This window comes from Anser anser (assembly GCF_964211835.1).
Source record: "Anser anser genome assembly, chromosome: 4".
Taxonomy (NCBI): domain Eukaryota; kingdom Metazoa; phylum Chordata; class Aves; order Anseriformes; family Anatidae; genus Anser; species Anser anser.
In genome coordinates, this window is record NC_139724.1 from 10398845 (window position 1) to 10416803 (window position 17959).

Genomic DNA, 17959 nt, shown 5'->3' on the forward strand with positions numbered 1-17959 from the left:
CACGTCTGTGAGCACGCACACGTCTCGATGAACGCAGACAAACTTCTCCCATGGGCTTCCTCCTGCAGCAGCTCTCCCACGCAGGAGGATTATGATACCTCTGCTCCCACGCTCAGTGGCATTTCAGGCTGCAGCAGGCTCTGGAGCTGATACAGCTATGCTACTACTCGTACTCGAGCTAAGTGTTTTTGCAGCAGATTGAATAGCTCAGCAGTTACCCTCTAACTTGCAGTGAAATCCATTCAGTGGGCCTAATTGTAAGTAAGGTGAAACTCATTGTAGGGGTGTCAATAAGAGTGTTAAATTATTTGTAAGGAACACAACACAAAGATGCATCTGAAATCAAGTAATACTCATTCTTTAACACCACATGCTACCACGGCACCCAGTCATGAGGTAACTACTTCAGGTTGCTGTTAGCACTGAATAGAGCATTCACCACAAACCACCCTGCCGCCAAAGTTCTCCTTATCTCATGACCAGTATGCAACCTAAGTTTTGTCCAAGGCTTCTCAAACTTTTAATTAAGGGAACCTAAGCCTGCAGAAACCCTTGCACAGAAGCCTCTAGATCTCAATGGGAGACCAGCATGAGCTGCAGAGCCCAGCAGAGACCAAGCACTCAGCGCCCACCACTGCCGGCGCAGAAAGGAATCAGACCATAATATGAGGACCCCAGCGATAGCTGACTAGGGGCTGCAAACCCTGTTGTGAAAGTGATAGAGAAAGGGACAGGCACAGTCCTGTCTGCTTACAGACTACTTCGATGTTCTGAGGTTGGAAAGCCGTCTGAACATCAGGCTTTGGTGCAGACCTATTTCTGTGAATCACAGGAAATGGCAAATACCGTGTCACTGTCCCGGATTACTTTGTCACTGTCCCACGAATAAGAAAAATATAATACTTTTATCTGGAGGAAAAACATTTTTGTTTGTTTTTATGAGTCAAAACCAAATCTAGTTCTGAAGTGTAAACTCACTTATGTAACTGATCCACAAATATGATGTCTAAATAACAACAGCACCAAGACATACTGGCTCAGGGGCCAGAGTACGACTGCTTATTTTTCCGTTCCAAGAAAATACCTATAGGCAGTCTTTTAAAACCATTACAAGTGTGCGGTCTGCAGAGAGAGACTGTGGAAAAAAAAAAAAAAAATCAGACTGCCGTTTTGCTGTACTGTACCCAGACATCAAACAGGGAGCTAAATTCCTGACAGTCACATCTGCATAATTACTCAGCAGCCGTCTAACCCTTCGTGAGCCCCTCTGGACACTTTCACAGCTGCTACAGTGCTGAGCAGTAGAGCTGGACAAGAGGTCAGAGAAGAGGACAGAGCCAATCACCCAGATGCCAGGGTTGGAAACAAGCAGCCAAAGCCCATGTTTTGCAGCTCTAAGCACACCTCGTATTTGAATGCAGTGTCTGAATTCAATCAACACAGCAGGGAAATGCCTGGGGACAAATTCATCACTGCCCCAGTAGGAAGGTGTATAATGAATAATAATGTATTTAAAAGCAGAACTTGGTAGATGCTACCAAAACTTTGTAGACCTGACTTCTTATTTATATTTTAATAAGCATTTCTTTTCTTCCTGAGTTCTTGAACCTTACTCCTCAGAAGCACAGAACAGTAACAGACACTCCCTTAAACATGTCAAAACAAAACACATACTATATTATTCAAAGCTGATGAGAAAAATGGCTTTCAGGTTTGTCTTCAGTGTTTGTATCAATTCTTATTTGGAGATGAGATCAACCTCTCTCCATGCCAATCCCAAATCTGGATGCCACAAGGGCATAATATGAGATAGATGGATGGTAGGAAAGCAGGCACTAGCAATTGCAGGTACTGCAAACCAAATGGGAAGGGAGACACTGCAGGGAGCTGATGCCTTCCTGAGTCACCGTGCACAACTCCCACTGAGGTCCTGCTTGGGTGGGTTTGATGTTAACTGCAGTGGGACCATGGCAGCCCAAAGGAAGCAGTCTCTTGGGTAACCACATCCTTATACACTTGAAGCTGTAGTATCACATAGAGGTTTTCTATTAGTTTCAGTGGACACAAACTAACCACGCTGGAAACTCAATGCACAGATCTAAAGACAGAATATACCTCTAAAACAAAATATTTTCTAATAACCCCAGCCAGTGTTCCCTGAAGTCCTGTAAGAGTGGAATTCAATTGGGTCCACGTGTGAGAGAAACACACTGTCTGGTGGAAAAATATACAGTGAATCCACAATATCTCTATTACATTGTGTGCTAAATAGAACAGAATTTCAGTGAACACGATGCCTTGAGTACAGAGACATACTCAATTTCTCTAATATTCAAAGTACTGAACCTAATATGAGTACTAATTATGAGTAATACTGCTGTTTGTACAAAGAAAGCATTTGGGGAAATACAATATTTTTTCTTTTTAGTAACCAAATTTTGGATGCTGTGATTTACTTTAATGTAGGAAATAATCATTCTAAGATAGTTTTAAAGTTTTAGTATATATATATATCGTCAATATAAAGGAAAAAAAAATACAGGTTGAGAGTTTTCATATGGATAGCGAACGTTCACATCAAAATCCTCACCAAATTAAAGTGTCTTAGTGACCTGTGTCTGCTGGAGCTGAGTAATACCCTGATGCTTAAACACTTTTTCAAAGCAAAGAATGAGAATCCAAGGACACCTCCAGTAAAGATAAATTTTTTATAAGAAAAAATATTCTGATTCCAGAACACTTCAGAATATGTTCCAAGTATGTCATTATGTCAAAGAAAGAAGAGAGAAATAGCAGGAAAACATGAAGTGCTTACAACCTGATCCAAAGGTCACAGGGATCAAAGGAGACTCCAAACAACTTCAGCAAACTTTGGGACTTGAACGATCAGAAAAGGACATTTCAGAAATTTTACTTTTTTTTTGTGTGTGTGTGTTGTTTTCAACCTGAAATCAAGAATAAGCTCAAAAAACTAACAACAAATACATACAAATAGTTGAAATACTCAGTATTGCTCAATGGTAATTCACTATCATTCTCATAGTGTCTCATGTTCAAAGACATTAAAGTACTGTGAGTATTATAGTTAAACCATACAACCTGTCAATAGGATTAAAAGACCATAATAAAAGATAAATATATCCTGATTACCTGATATTTTTAGATATCCCAAACTTCACCTCACCTCAGTTCGTCACTGATTTTAATCCAAACTAAAAATAGCAATCTTTCCAATTGCTCTGCTAGTCTGACAAGTTGTCTAGACATGGTTAGATAATAGCATTCACCTTTGACAGTTCCCTCTGAGGTATTAAACATTTGTTACAGTTTAATAAATTCCAGTCAAATAGGGTGTTACAACAGGCACATCAGTTAATGCATTCCAAGACGTTTATAACTAGAAAGACCATCTTTAATCCTGAGACACGTGAATTATGATCATACTGATGTTACTGACATGCAGAATAGAAACGTAATTGATTAAAAACATATTGTGAAATTCTCTTTCTGCTCCCACAAATATGAACAAGTAACAGTTAACACTTGTTAGGACAGACACCTTAATGAGAAAGTACACATCAAGATATTTTGTTCCAGAAGTCTTTGGTTTTGCAAAAAGATATTTAAAGACTCCCTAATATTCTTTATCATCCTCATGTGTGAAAGCTTCAATCAGAGGCCATTCTCAGTAGCACTTAGCAGGCACAAGTCCATCACATATTCTCCTACATCTTGAAGTACTTCCTGGAAATTTTTCTCCTTTCCTTAAAATCCATATATCCTTGCTTCCCCAGAACTTCTTAGTTTCTAAAACCGCATCATGCAGCATTTTGCAAAGTGAAGATACAGTGCATTTTCTTACAAGTACACCAACACACATAGCAAAGAAATTTTGACTTGCTAACTCCAGAACAAGTATTTACACAAGCCTTTTTTTTTCCTTTCTCATTCATATATAATTTTGAGCCATCACTGCTCAGCAGAAGGCCTAACAACAAAGAAGGAAATAATGCCTCTATGTGACTCAACAGAGTCCTAATACAGCAGTACCTAATAATTGCTGACCCTAAACCTGCAAAGAGCACCTGTATTAGCTGATAAGGGACCCATACAATCTCAAGGTCACAGATCACTCCAGCTGAATGTTTGTTTTGTTGGACTAAAAAAAGCTGCAGTAAATACTGACAGCTTCAGTGATCACAAATACTTTCCTATTCCAACAATAAAAGGTTTAATAACGCTAAATATATTTATTCCCTTCTTTACACCCTCAACACAGTGCATGGAAGAAAGCAGCCTGTACAGTGTATGCCTATGATCAATGAGCATATGGGCCTCCATCTAAGAAGGATAAATTTTTTCTCTGCTGATTACTTAGAGAAAAATAATTGGTGTCCAGCTTCTGTTGCTACTGCAGAACATCTGGGTTTCCCTCAACTTAGTTTTTCATGGCACGAGGAGGATGAAAACTCACTTTCTGTTGTTGAATCTGCATAAAGGATAAAATCGCTGTACTGGTGTGGAAGGAGGAAATTTGATTTATTGATGGTAACCTGACAGGAGATTTTGATAGGATTGTTCCCAACTATTTCAGAAAGGCAAGGCATGGAAATAGATCCATTGGTGGCTAAACTACGAAAATCAGAGTTATAAGTGATTTCCTATAATGTCTTTCATTAATTTTTGTCCGTGGTCACAAATCCAGAGATCTGATCACTGCAATTTCTATTTAGACGGTCAAGGTCAACTGAACTAGTGCAGCAGCTGTGGTGGGCAGCGGCTGGTCTCCAATGTGATAAAAGCTTAGTTGTGTAAAACAGACAGTGCAGAGATGAATTATTGTTTTAAGAAAAGCTCTTTCAACACATCTGTGACTGCTTCAGGATCCAGGATATCATGACTTACAAATTGGTTCACAAACTGAAAGGCCCATGGCTTAGCCAATCTAGAGATGGGCAACACCAAAGGTGTTACTTCTCTCAAACTATCTCTGCACGGTTCATCATTGTTATTTTACCCTTTTTGCCTTCTAGTTCTCATTAATTCTTTGTCCAAAAGCACCAACATGTGAAAATATCATTCTGAGGAGTCACTTCACATTGCAGAAATTCTGTGTCATGGTAACTGAATATGAAGATGAATAGGAGTGCAGTTTCATGGATCCTGATGCATACGGCCATACTCAGGGCTGGCAGAACTTCACTGGTCCAATGCCAGGAGAAAGGCTGGCTTACCATTTACTGTCAAGCTGGCCATAACTTCCAGCAGTGACCAGGTAGAACCTCAGCAATGAAGAAAACAGCTAAGGACTCTCTACTACTGTACAGAGATTCATTGCAAACAGTCAGGAAAGAAGTTCCATTCATCTGAAATAAAGATGTGTCTATTACTCTAGAAGCGCTCCAAGACAGCACCACACGTTTGATCTTTTTCCAAGTAGACCATTAGACAGCAGGAGTGAATTCTTACCCTTTGGATTCTAGCATGCAGCAGGAAGACTGAGCCTCTGGGCATGACCACATATGAAAGATAAAGGCATTGGAGAGCTGCTAGCCTTGGTTTACATACTGATAGGATGAGGGGGAGTAAAACAAAACAAAAGTGCTCCAAGGCTGGAGATGTGCCTGAGCTGTAAGAGTTACACATCGTCAGGGTGAAATAATTCAGTACAATCTGCTCCAACCATAATGTGGAGAAAGCATTAACATGCCTGCCCCTGCTGTGATCAAGCCTGATTAGAGCCCTCTCCAGACAACCTAGTAGCAAAGCAGGTTTTGCCCTTTCTCTGAAGGCCAAGTGATGCTGTACAGATAACTCTCCCCTGTGGCACATCCTCCATGTGGAAGTGAAGAGACGATTTGCCCCTTTACACAATGTTGTTGGGGACCTGCTGCATGGTACCCTGAGGTCACCAATGCCAGCCACACTTGGCATATAAATGGTCTGATTTTTCCTGTCATAACTTACCACCACCACCACCTTCAGAAGTCTCAATAATAATAATAATGTTAAAATATAAAGCAAAACATCCTCCTCAAGATGGCTTAGATGCATTTTAAGATGCCAGTGGTGAGATTAACATTCTAAATTTGCCTCTGTGACTCCCAGCTTTCCTTCTTCCTCCTCCCCACCAATGTCACCCTGTTTCTTCCCCTCCCACACACTAGTAACCAACTCCACAGACCCAGGTTTTCCATTTCTATCAGGTTCCTGTCCCTTTACTCTGACCTTAACTAGATGGCTCCTCTCCCCCAGATCTCTAACTCTTGTATCCTACTTCTTCTCCACTTTCCTTTGTTCTTGCTTTCTCCATGCTTTTCTCCAGAGCTGCCTCCACATCATCCTTGCCACAGCACTCAGTAGCAACTGCATTGATAAAATGTAAGCAAATTACTAATCTTTTTGGAATCTGCAGTGTATCCAGGTTTGAAACATTTCCCAGGCATTAGCTAATCACTAAGTCTTCAGATTACTGAAGACTAAGCCTCAGTTACCTTGGCACTATAAAAAGCATCATTTACTTGCCTGTACTTTTGTTCTTGCTTGCAAATTAGTTGTACACAAATGTGAACTCACAGCCACTGGTGCAGGTTTCTGAATTTCTGGACTGTTTTTTCTTGGAACAAATTTATGCAGAGAACAAAATAGTGAAGAGAAACCCCTTCAGAGTATTTATAGTCGAATAAAATGTACAATTCACTAGCAGCTATTCCCTATGGCATTTGGCTAATATACACTAAGCAGCTTTATTTGCTTTACTGCATCCCTGTCTTGTTTGTCTTTTAATGGCTTTTTATGTGAGGCTTTTTTAATTCCATCATCACTCATCAAAAAAAATTTAAGACAGAAAATGAAATCAGCAACTCCTAAATGCCTTTAATCCCAAATGGTAGCCTCTCATTGTTGCAGGTGCATAACTGATGATCTGAGAGGGACATCAAATAAATGGCAAATTTTAGGCAGCTATGCACCTAAGCTAGAACTGGTAATTGCATGCTGAACTGGGAACACACTTACTGTCTTTCCCACAGAGAGAAAAAAAATATTTTTCTTGCCTTCAGGCCATCACCGTTAATCACAAATAGCTCTGAGAATGCATCTCTACATACAAGCACAGAAGTATCTGTGCTGAGTTAGGTAGCTTAATTCTGCATGGTGGGACTGATCCCAAAATCCTGGTTAAAGTATTTACAGTAGAGAAATCTTCTAAGGGTCAGGCCTTGGCATTACCCTCTGGTTCAATATATAATTTTACTTGTCACCCATAACCTCTGAGCTAAGATCTTCTGGAGAAAACAACAACAACAAAAACAAAACAGTCTTCTGTAAGCAAAGCAGTGACTGTAATGAAGGTAAATGCCTCCAAATCCACCTGGAGGAAAAGATATTTACACATATTTTTTTTCTTATATGAAAATATATTTTTCTTTCTGAAATGTCTTTTAGTTCTCCTAGTCCATTACCTCTAGAGGTAAAATTTCAATATTAAACAAATTTAGCAAATAAGCAAAGAAACAAAAATCAAATAGAAAATGTCAAGGCAGAACTGGAAAAATCACTGGTAACATGAACTGTAGGTTATTAGATACTCAGATTCTTCTCCAGTGCTACTCCTCAGGTAAAAAATCCTATTGATATATATTGTAGGTAAAAACTTTGAGGGCTTTTCTGCATAGGATAATTTTGCATATAAGTAGCTAAGGACATTAATGTTTAACAAACAATTTCCTCATAACTGTCTTTTACCTTCTAAGCACTCTTACCACAATTATGAAGTACCTCCATGGAGTGGCGTAAAGAACTGAGAGTATCTACACCAGCCATAGCCACAGTGAACTAGTGCTAGTGAACTGCAAATTTACCCTTACTTTGCCGGACTGCAATTATTCTTCCCCAGCTAAAGAGAGAACTGAAATGTATCCAAATCCCACCATACCTCAAAACAAGGAAACCACTACTTCCATTTTCAAACAAAAAATCTTACATGGCTGAATATAAGGAATAGTTTTCATCAAATTCTCTACAGACTATAGAGAGTTTCAGAGATGGTACTTGCATAAATAGTTTCCAAGTTATTTTGAAGAAAAATGATTAATATGTTGGGGATCACCATCAGATAGAATTATTTCAGTAACTAGAGTCAATATTTTCTCCTAACACAGTATTCAGATGAAGGTGGAAGAAAGGTTCCTGAAAACACGAGAAGAACCAAGGTTATATTAAAAGCACAAATATTATTCTTCAGAATGCTCTGGTTACTTTATTTTGCAGCTGAATTGCCTAGAGAGGAACTAAAAACTGGATTAGCTACAGCAACATTCGGTTTTTTCTTCTCATTCAGTTCTTAGATGACTTCTGAAGTACATCTGTTCACGTGCAAAAACCAAGCTAGGTCTTCACTGAAAGATTCTGAGTTCCTAACAGGTGTTATCTGAGAGGTACATCACTTGGGTTATGCTTTTTAGGAGAAAACAGTTCTCTTTAAATATAATCCCAGAATAGATCCAGTGATTTTTAACATGATGCTTGTTGCCAGTGGCGTCTTGTAAGGACTTCTAATCTACCTGCATATCAAATGCTCAATGGAAGAGAAGATAAAGACAACATGCAAAAGACTCCTAGCACATTTACCTAAGATTTATCAACTAAAGAGACAGTTAGGTTGTCTTAATTGTGCCTTGCTTTTGTGCTCACTTCCAAGCACTTAGTTTACATCTAAGAAGAAAATAAAGCATCAGGGACAAGATTCAGCCCCTGTTCCCAGGTAATTTCTGACAGTGATTTTATTTAATTCATTACATTAACAGAACAACGGACACTACCATCATCTTTTGTTTTCTTTTTTTAAAATAAAGTGCTGAGTCATTTTCACACACTTATATATATGTATATATATATATAAATGATTTCTTATACTAAGCCTATTGTCTATATTGCATTTGGTTGGCACCACAGGTCTTTAAACACTATTTATCATGTTAAACGGTAGGTGGTAGCTTCAGGTTTCATTCCTAGCTTGTTCTTTGTCTGCCAGTTCACTAACAAAAACAAACAAACAAACCAAAAACAACACCCAGACTTTCTCTTTTTTCTTTTGCAGCATCAAACATTTCCATAACGTGTATTATGAAACATATCTGGAGTCTTTACTATAACATTGAGTTGTATTATGTTTTTAAATCAAACTAAGGAAACTCATTAGAGCTACTCCAAGAGCGCAAGAACAGCTCTTCAAGGAAGCTTCAGTAAATTCTAAATATACATATGCTTACTTCAAAAGTTCTCAGTTTAACAGGAATTGGATCTTCAGAAATACCTCTGGATCTAAGCAATGTCAGGGAAAGATGAGAAAAGCAAAGAGAAGCTTTTTCTAAAGAGTGACTGGGAATCAGACTGAGCAATGCAAAATTTTTGGAATGAGGCCAAACACCTGGAGAAGAAAAAGCTGCTCTCTGAGGTGAGAAAAAGGCTAAGATTGCCTCCTAAGAGTGAGGCACGCTAAACCCAGATTTTTAATTTTCATTACACTGTGCTGATATAAAGATGACAGAGAAGTCTCCTGCACAAGAATACTTACTATTCTCCAATCAGGTTTGGCAGTTTCTATCCATACATTCCTGATGTGAAATTGCATCTTTAATTGATGTGATACACTGAAAACATCCCTAAACAGAGAATCTAAAATGTAGGGCGTAGGGTGCTGCTTGCAGGGTGGTGGTTTTTTTTTTGGTTTTTGTTTGTTTTTGTTTTTTGTTTTTTTCCAACACTTATTTCAAAATAAACCCACATTGCCTCTGTGACATCTTACACTTTCGGCAGCTTGTGCACCACAACAAAAGCCATTCACAGCCACTTGCTCTTTCTAGGCATTGATTCCCAAACCATTATGCAAAGTTTCTGTTGCTTCAGAGCAATTGGTCTGGATCTTACCATTACCTCAGAATGCAAATCGTGAAGACAAACTTGTGTTTCCTAACAGAGCCCGCAAGCCCCATCAGAACATCTTAATAATAGTCACCTACATGAAATAAAAAGGAAGAAGAGTGTCTGCACAACTGCAGTAAATACAGATGTTTTCATGCTCTTATTCAGTTTAACCTCCAGATGTACAACCCTGACCTTTTCTTACTTGCAACAAACAACCTGCAAACCCAGGTGGTTTACAGGGGAAGGTGCTTGTGTTCCAAGTTCATATTACAAGGGGCCATGGGCAAACACAATGGGGACAGCTGAGTGGGAATGATACGTGAAGTATTCACTGAGGGGGTCAGTTTCTAGGACTTTGATTAAATCCTGCTTTAAAGGAGGAAAATATCAGTAGGATTTCCTGTAGTTTCTGCTTACAAATGCCCCAGTGAAAGTAGCCAGATTTATTCTTCTCACAACAAAGGACAAGTGAAAAGAATGCGAAGTCCTAGCTGTAATACTGTTTTTATCACCCTAGGAAAGTGGGCAAGTTTCAAAATTTCCATGTATCCAAGTCAGAAAAGTACATCAAGATCAGGAGCTGAATTTGAGCTGAGTATTAATCAGCCAGTATTTGCTATTATTATTTTATCCCACCCTTCACAAATAGCTTGATGAATCATATTACCCTGCTGGAAAAAATAACATACCTGCTGTGAATCGTCACATGCAATATATTGAAAATTGAACATCTTTCCGTGCAAGAAAGTTGGTGTGTGCATGCATGCTGCTCCAAGTACTTAATCTCAATTCACTTTTCATAATTTATAGATTATATAATTTTCTTCTGCCATATTCATTAGCACTGATGCCTTTTCTTTCAACTTTATTTTCACTGATTTTTCATCCTTCATATCTTTCAAATGTTGGAGGGCACGTACCAGAGAGTCTAAAAGCTCAATAATGTATAAACAAGTACAGATTTTTCTCTGCCAAAGACTCATAAATCTACTAGAAGGTGCTCCAAATACAAGCAATAGCTATACAAATGGACAGCTGGTCTTTCATGTCACGCACAGCATTCGAATTCACCATATATATACAGGCTTTATTAAGAAACTGTTTTGTAGACATGAGTCTGGCATTCAAATTCACCTTGTACTTGTTTGTAATATATCTTTCCCCTTTTTGTGACCCCTAGCTGCTGGGATTTACTGACAGTTTCAAAGATGGGGCCCTGTCCAAATCCATATGAAGTCAAAGAGAAATCTTCCAGGCCCAGTGCAGTTACCATCTGTGATGACCAGAAGAAGCAATCATGCTGTAAATACTAGCAGGGTAGCCCTGAAAGTCAGCAGGAGTTTTGCTATCAGTTTCAGAGGTGCATGATAAAATCCCACCGGTACTATTGCAATTCCCGCAGATTAAACAAAGGCCTCTTTATTATTATTATTATTATTATTAGTTATTAGCTATTATTATTACTATTGCTATTATTAATGATTGATCATCCAAAGCACAGTTCAGTGAATAAAAAAAATCACTGGAGCATGTTTTCATGCATATGCATTTACATATTTTAAATTTCTACAGAGCTACCAGTGTCAAATTATATTATGTTATCATCCAAACTCAAATAATTTCAAATACTGTCACAGGGGATGCTGTTAAGCATTCCAATAAAAAACCTGCTGTTGATCATGAGGATAGCACTTCCTACGGAAGATTATTTTACTTTTTAACACAGAATACAAGCTCAGCTACTATTGTTAAGAATAAAGTTCAAGTTTCCAACTACAACCAATGTATTCATGCAATTATTTTATATATGCACAAAATGCAAAGACAAAAAAAGCTTTATATTTTTGCTTAAGATAGCTAGTTACTGTAGTGATTCAGTTCCTTGACTATGGCCAGCTGGGAAGTGCTGAATTCAGTCCAGACTCTGCTGTTAATGATCACTCAGTGGTAATGGTACTTTGAGTGATGCTTTCAGCAATTATGTGCCTGTTCTCAAATAGCTGCACGTTAACAATAACAGTTTCAGTGCCCTGCCCAGATTCTGCCTGGAAACTTCAAAAAGAAGATTTACTATTAGTGAAGGTCTGGCCAGGCAGGAGGATGACTCACTAATGGCCACCCTCATCAGAACCCCAAAAAGAAAGATGATTGCACGCTAGGTGTACAAGAATACAGAAGTCTGAACTCACCTGAGCTAGCAAATTGCCAAAAAGTAAATAGCAGTTCCTTTGATCAGCCTTAGCAGGCCAGAACAGAAGCAGAACCATTTGTGTTACAAGCACGTAGTACTGGAATACAGGAAGGACCAGCAAGAATGTTCTTTCCTGGTGGACATAATCCTCCACAGCATGAGGAAAAAGCAGAAGCAGCCCAGAACAGCTGCTCTGCTGTGTCACATAGTTGTTAAACTACCAATACACCATGCAAGTAAGCTGCAGTTATTAGCCCTTGCAACCTTAGATCCTGGAGCAACCTGAAGGCTCTTGAGCCATACCTAAGATAACCCAATATAGAACCCAGGCTTGCAGATTATGACCTTGGAATGAAGAAAAACCTTCCAAATTCAGCTAAACTCATCTCTTGTTCTGTTTGTTTTTCAGTTATGTCATTTAAAAAAAAAATAAAGCTACCACCTTAATGCCAATGTCTACATCATCCTTCTCTTTGTGTCTAGGCCAATGAAGCCATGGTCATTGTAATCAGAATAGCAGCAGATCAGGAATTCTCTCTCTCTCTTTTTTTTTTCTTTCTTTCTTTTTTTTTTTTCCTAAATTAACATTGAGAATCAATCTTTCTCTTTCACACGTATGCTTAACTTCACCTTGTAAAACCCTGTTGGAAATGTTTGAGGGAATCTCCCATCACCTGGATGTGTACTTCCAGGAAATATGCAGCAAAGCAATTAACCAGGAGGCCCTCCATCACACCACCATGTATCTGTAACCAGCCAGATACACACATAAACACATCAACAAACACACAACTACATTGCTCTGAAAAAATCATTTTAACCACTTCGTCTTTAAAAACCACTTACTAAATTGCTTCTGGTGAAGAGACAGTATGAATCACTGTTGCAAGTCAATTTAAAGAATGCTTAGCTGACACTTGATCCATTGATTAACAGTGTAGAGACCAACAAACGTTGAAAATAGAACTATTCAGAAAACAGTTGTCCAAGGTCCCTTTTTTCGTAGTCCTCCTAAAGCACAGCAGTGCTTGCAGAGCACTCAGGCACGTGCAAAAAGACTGCACCAGCAGTATATACACAGGTGAACAGACACAAGAGCAAGTCTAAGAGTTGCTAGGCTGCTCATTACCCTGATAAAAACACTCAAAGGGTTTTTGCTTCCTTTGTGCAAGCTGCCACTCTGCTGGCACCAAGGACCTGAGTGGCTCACAACTACATCTGCCGACCTCCAACCAGTCCCTCCATTTTCTTTACTTTAGCTTTTTTACACTTTTCTGTGTTAGCTCTTTTTCTCCTGACTCTGGGGTATTAACAATCCATGTCTCTACAGTCCTCTGCCTGTAATTTTAACTTTCTTTTAATTTTTCTTGCAGACTTTCTCACAGCTTCACAATTTTCTCAGGCATCTGAGCTCAGGTTGTGTTACAGCAAGACCCTGGATCTCTGGAAGAGACACAGATAAACTGGGTAATTCAGAATGGGATTACAAGGCAGATGCAGTGGACAGAGAAATCAATACTACAGGAGTAAAATTCCCATTTTGGTACAAGAGCCTAGATCCAGCCTAAACCAGAAGTAAAAATACCTTGGGTACTGCATTGAAAATAAATAAATAAATAAATAAAATATCTAAGCATAGTTTAGGCTTATATTTATTGCAACACCTGATCTTCAAGCTTCAGCATTTATTAAGTCATGGAAAATTCTCCATAAAATAAGAGTTTTGCCTTTCAGCAATTTCAGTAAAATATCAGAGATTATAATATTGTTTGTCATGCTGCTCTGTTTACAGATGTTAATGAAAGAGTTAAACATAAATAAGGACTTTAGACTCCCGTGTGACCCCATCTTCTGCTGAAAAATTGGTTAAAATTTTACAGTTTCTGGTTGAATTTGTTTGAAATCATATTTCTTTTCTTTTGTGATTTAATCTTTATTTTAATCTTTAGTATTTAATTCTGCCCATAAATCCACTTACCATTGCAGACCAAAAGCTATTTGGGTACCATCACATGCTGTGCCATAAATCCTGTTTCTTCATATGTAGGATTCTTTGTTTTTTTGTTGCGATAGAACAAGAATAATTCTGTCTGTTAATATGTCCTTATATTTGGAAAGTTATCATTTGAGTACTTTCAAGTAGAAGTACCTCCTGGAATTAAAGTTTGAATGATCCAAAAGTTGAAATTCACAAAACAATTTCAAAGCTAGAAAATAAATGCAATACCATCTGAATGAATGAATAAATAAATAAATATTTTCTTCTTGAACTAGACTATTTCTGCTTCTAATCATCCTCCTAGATTTTTTTTTTGTCTTCCAGAAATCAAGAATAAATTTTTGCATCATGAAAAAAACTTCTTTCTTAATTGAATATGCAGATATTCTGATGCCACGTCAAATGAGTTTACTCATTTAAAAATACTCAACTTGAGATTTGTAACCTCTTGAAAGGTGACAAAACTGAAATCCAAATACATAATGTACTTCGGATAATCTTAAGTATGTACAAAGAAAAGACCGTATCTGAGATTGCCATGTTTTCTCATACAACCATCTACATGGATTCAGAAATGTGCCTTTTCCCCTGAAAAGTCATCGCTTTAAATGCTGTAGACAGGTAACAGATTTGCCTACAAGGCACTCTTTTCCCATTATGGATCTGGCTTTCAAAATAAGAGGAAGTTGACACAGTAATCTGTTGAAATAAATTTAATAATAAATGATGCTTTCTTCAACTCAGCCTCAGGCATCTATGCAATCTAAAATATATAAGAATACCAAGATACATCTCAGGATTCTTCCAGAGTAAATAACCAGTTAAGAAAGCATGTAAACATAACATGAGTAAAAAAAAAATAATAAAAAAAAAATAAAAAGAAAGAACTACTTTCCTGAAATGAATACCTTCTCTATTTTCAACTTGAAATTTAGCACTTAAGAGCTGTTAGTAAGAAGACATTTTTCTGTAAGGCTAATTGACAGAGAAATATGTTGCATTGCCAAAAGTGACAGAAACACTTCGAAGATTCAGAATACCAAAGTACTTTTTAAAAACGTGCCTTGTTGGTAAGCTTCAAAACAAAACCAATGATATTGCTGTTTTCATGTTTAACGTGTGCTCATGAGTGCTGCTAAGTCTCAGCAGTAATTTATTTGCTTTAATCTCTGTCATATAACTTGGTCAGTAGCATAGGAGATTTCATTTTTTATCATATCAGCGTCCCTTTGAGAACAAATGTGAATAACATAAGTAATGATTACCCAAAATGCCTGTGATTTTGTTCTGATTCTCTTTCTGGCCACTGCATGAGTGAATTAAAATTACATACCACAGCTACAGTTGCAAACCTACAATTAGTATTTCAATTTTTCAGAACTTGGATTTGTTATCATAATTACAGATAGATGGAAATTTGCAGCTTCTCTCTGGCCATTAACCTGTAACAGAGATCCTTAAATGACATATCTAAATAAACTTCCAATCTGTTTTGGGTCAGAGTTTCTCAGATAGTTGAGGCTATCTAGATCTTACTTCACTATGCTTTATGAACACAAAGAAATATATGGTCTCATTTTTACATGGCCTTGAGGTATGGAAACACCAAAGTTGAACTTAACGTTGTGTAAGTTACCACCTAAAACCTCCCAAGCAGGAAAACCTGCCAGTTACCCTCTCCTGCAGCGCTTCAATGCTCCACTTGCTCTTGCTATTATCCCATACGTTTTGAGAAAGGAAAGTCTGACTTTGCATCTTGGATTAAGAGAGAACATAAATTATTTTAAAACTGGGTTAGTTGGGTCACTTCCTTTGTATGAGGGTCAGTAGCGCTAAAGCACTACTGGCAACCAATACTTATTTGGCTGTTCTTTCCTCAAAAAGTGATTAGACAGCAAGACTTCAGTTGCTGAGAAGGATAATAATTATTTCTAAATTACAGAAATAGGAAAACAACTGCAAAACAAGTTTGCAGAATATGTTTTACATATGCATCTGATAACTTCCACTTCTGTGACCATAATACTGTCTTGAGGTCTCACTCATACCACAAAGGAGTGAAAATTTCTCTAAGGAAGAAGTGACTACCAAAACATGAACAGAAAGCAATTGAACTGTGTTACAGCAAAAAGACCTTGCCATCTCTCATTACACATGAACACAATTAAACACACACTGGGTTAAAACAAGGAGTTTGGGTATTGTACCTCAGTCATTTTTACAGACCCAAACCGGGTAGATCTGTGATGAAAAGTTGTTCCTGTCTTTCAGCCTCATGCAGTAATTCACAACCATTGGTGAAGACAGGAAAAATTTATCAATGACACAGGTTTTTGATGTTTGTTTTTTTTTTCTAAACTTTTTTTTTTTTAACCTCCTTCTTCCCTTCCTCCCTTAACTTCTAACTGTTTCCAAAATCACAATTTCTTATTTGGGGAAAGTAACAGAAGCCAGGAAAGAACTATTCTTCCTCATTAATAGATCTACCTTGATAAACACTGATAACTCCATTTCTGGAGTGACACTGCCTATAGCACCCAAAATTAAAATAAGGCAAATGAAAACTATTCCATCAAGGCCACATTAATACAGAAATGTAGCGATGTAAACCCTATTTCAACATACTTAATCTCAAAACAAGTTAAATAAATCATCAACAGAATCTGAGCTCCAGCACTGGGATGGGGAGAGATGCAGAGAATTTCAAGTTCAGAAAGGCCATAAATTTCTGCCAGGGTCAGCTGCTTAAAGTCCTTTCTACCTAAAAAAGAAAGGAATGCCACTATTTTTCCTTTAAAATACCTAATAACTCAGTAGAAGGAGGACTCACACCAACAAAGATTCTGTTTCCTCTTCAAACTTTCAGCATTCTCCCATCTGTCACTCTGAATGGCTTCAACCTTTTAAATGACTCACTATGGAAAACAAAACAAAACAAAACCAAACCTACAGATTTCATGGGCCATTTGAAGTGGTCATGATCACCTAGGCTTTGTCACTGTCTTGACCTTAATTGTAAGCATGTCCTAGTATGCATCCTGTGCTGCTTTTGTCTGATATGTTAAATAGGTAATGGCCACCATACAGGAAGAGATTAAAACACATGCCTGGAAAATTACTCCATGTCTGTGGACATAGATTCATACATAATGGTTGGATCTGTTTTAACTTATCTAAAGAGATCTCTGCCTTCTCAAATATATTTTGCCACCAAGATTAAATTGTTGACATATCAGAGTTTCACAGAAGTTATTTATTGGGAAGCAGGATTTTAAATACATTCTCTGTTTTCTATTGAAAAGAAAATAACTTCCCCTATTAAATTTACAGTCACTCAAACAGTTTCTCCTTTGCTTCTAGGATGACATGGGCAGGCTTCATTTTTATATGACTTCCAATTCACTTTTATGACAAAGCCTTTAATAATGTTAATTTTCTCTCATTTTATTAAAGCCAATGCTATTCAGATTGCTCAATTTCTGAAACTTTCAATACAGCATTTTAATGACATTTTCATAATTTAAATCAGTTTTATGAGTGCCATAACTGGCAGCAAATCACACGTACGACAAGAAAAACTGAGGCATTCTAGTCTTTCAGCTCAGTTTTAACCATCTCACCAGCAAAATAAAAAGGCTACAGGAAATAATTTTTAACTCTTCCATTGCAAATAGACCTACCTTTTACTCTAGCTCCTAAATCTGCATCTCACATTTCAATTTACCAGAAACAAAATTCCAGTAGTTCAGAGGAAAGCTCTGTTAACAGTAAACACATCCTACTGTTTGTTTAAAAGCCAACCAACCAACCAACCACACTTTCATTTTAAATGCACACTGTAA

General features: G+C 37.7%; 1 protein-coding gene across 9 annotated transcripts in view; it reads right to left on the reverse strand.

The window, feature by feature from the left end:
- GRID2 (glutamate ionotropic receptor delta type subunit 2) overlaps positions 1 to 17959 on the reverse strand; it is an 804597-nt gene that overhangs the window by 463989 nt on the left and 322649 nt on the right. Inside the window, exon 2 of one of the 9 annotated variants that reach the window (XM_083834802.1) lies at positions 1 to 17959. This exon is cut by the window's right edge and continues 16645 nt beyond it. The exons of the other annotated variants lie outside the window; for them this stretch is intronic. Within the exon in view, the coding sequence (XP_083690928.1) occupies positions 1 to 52 (52 nt within the window). The 5' untranslated portion in view covers positions 53 to 17959. 9 annotated transcript variants of the gene reach the window in all.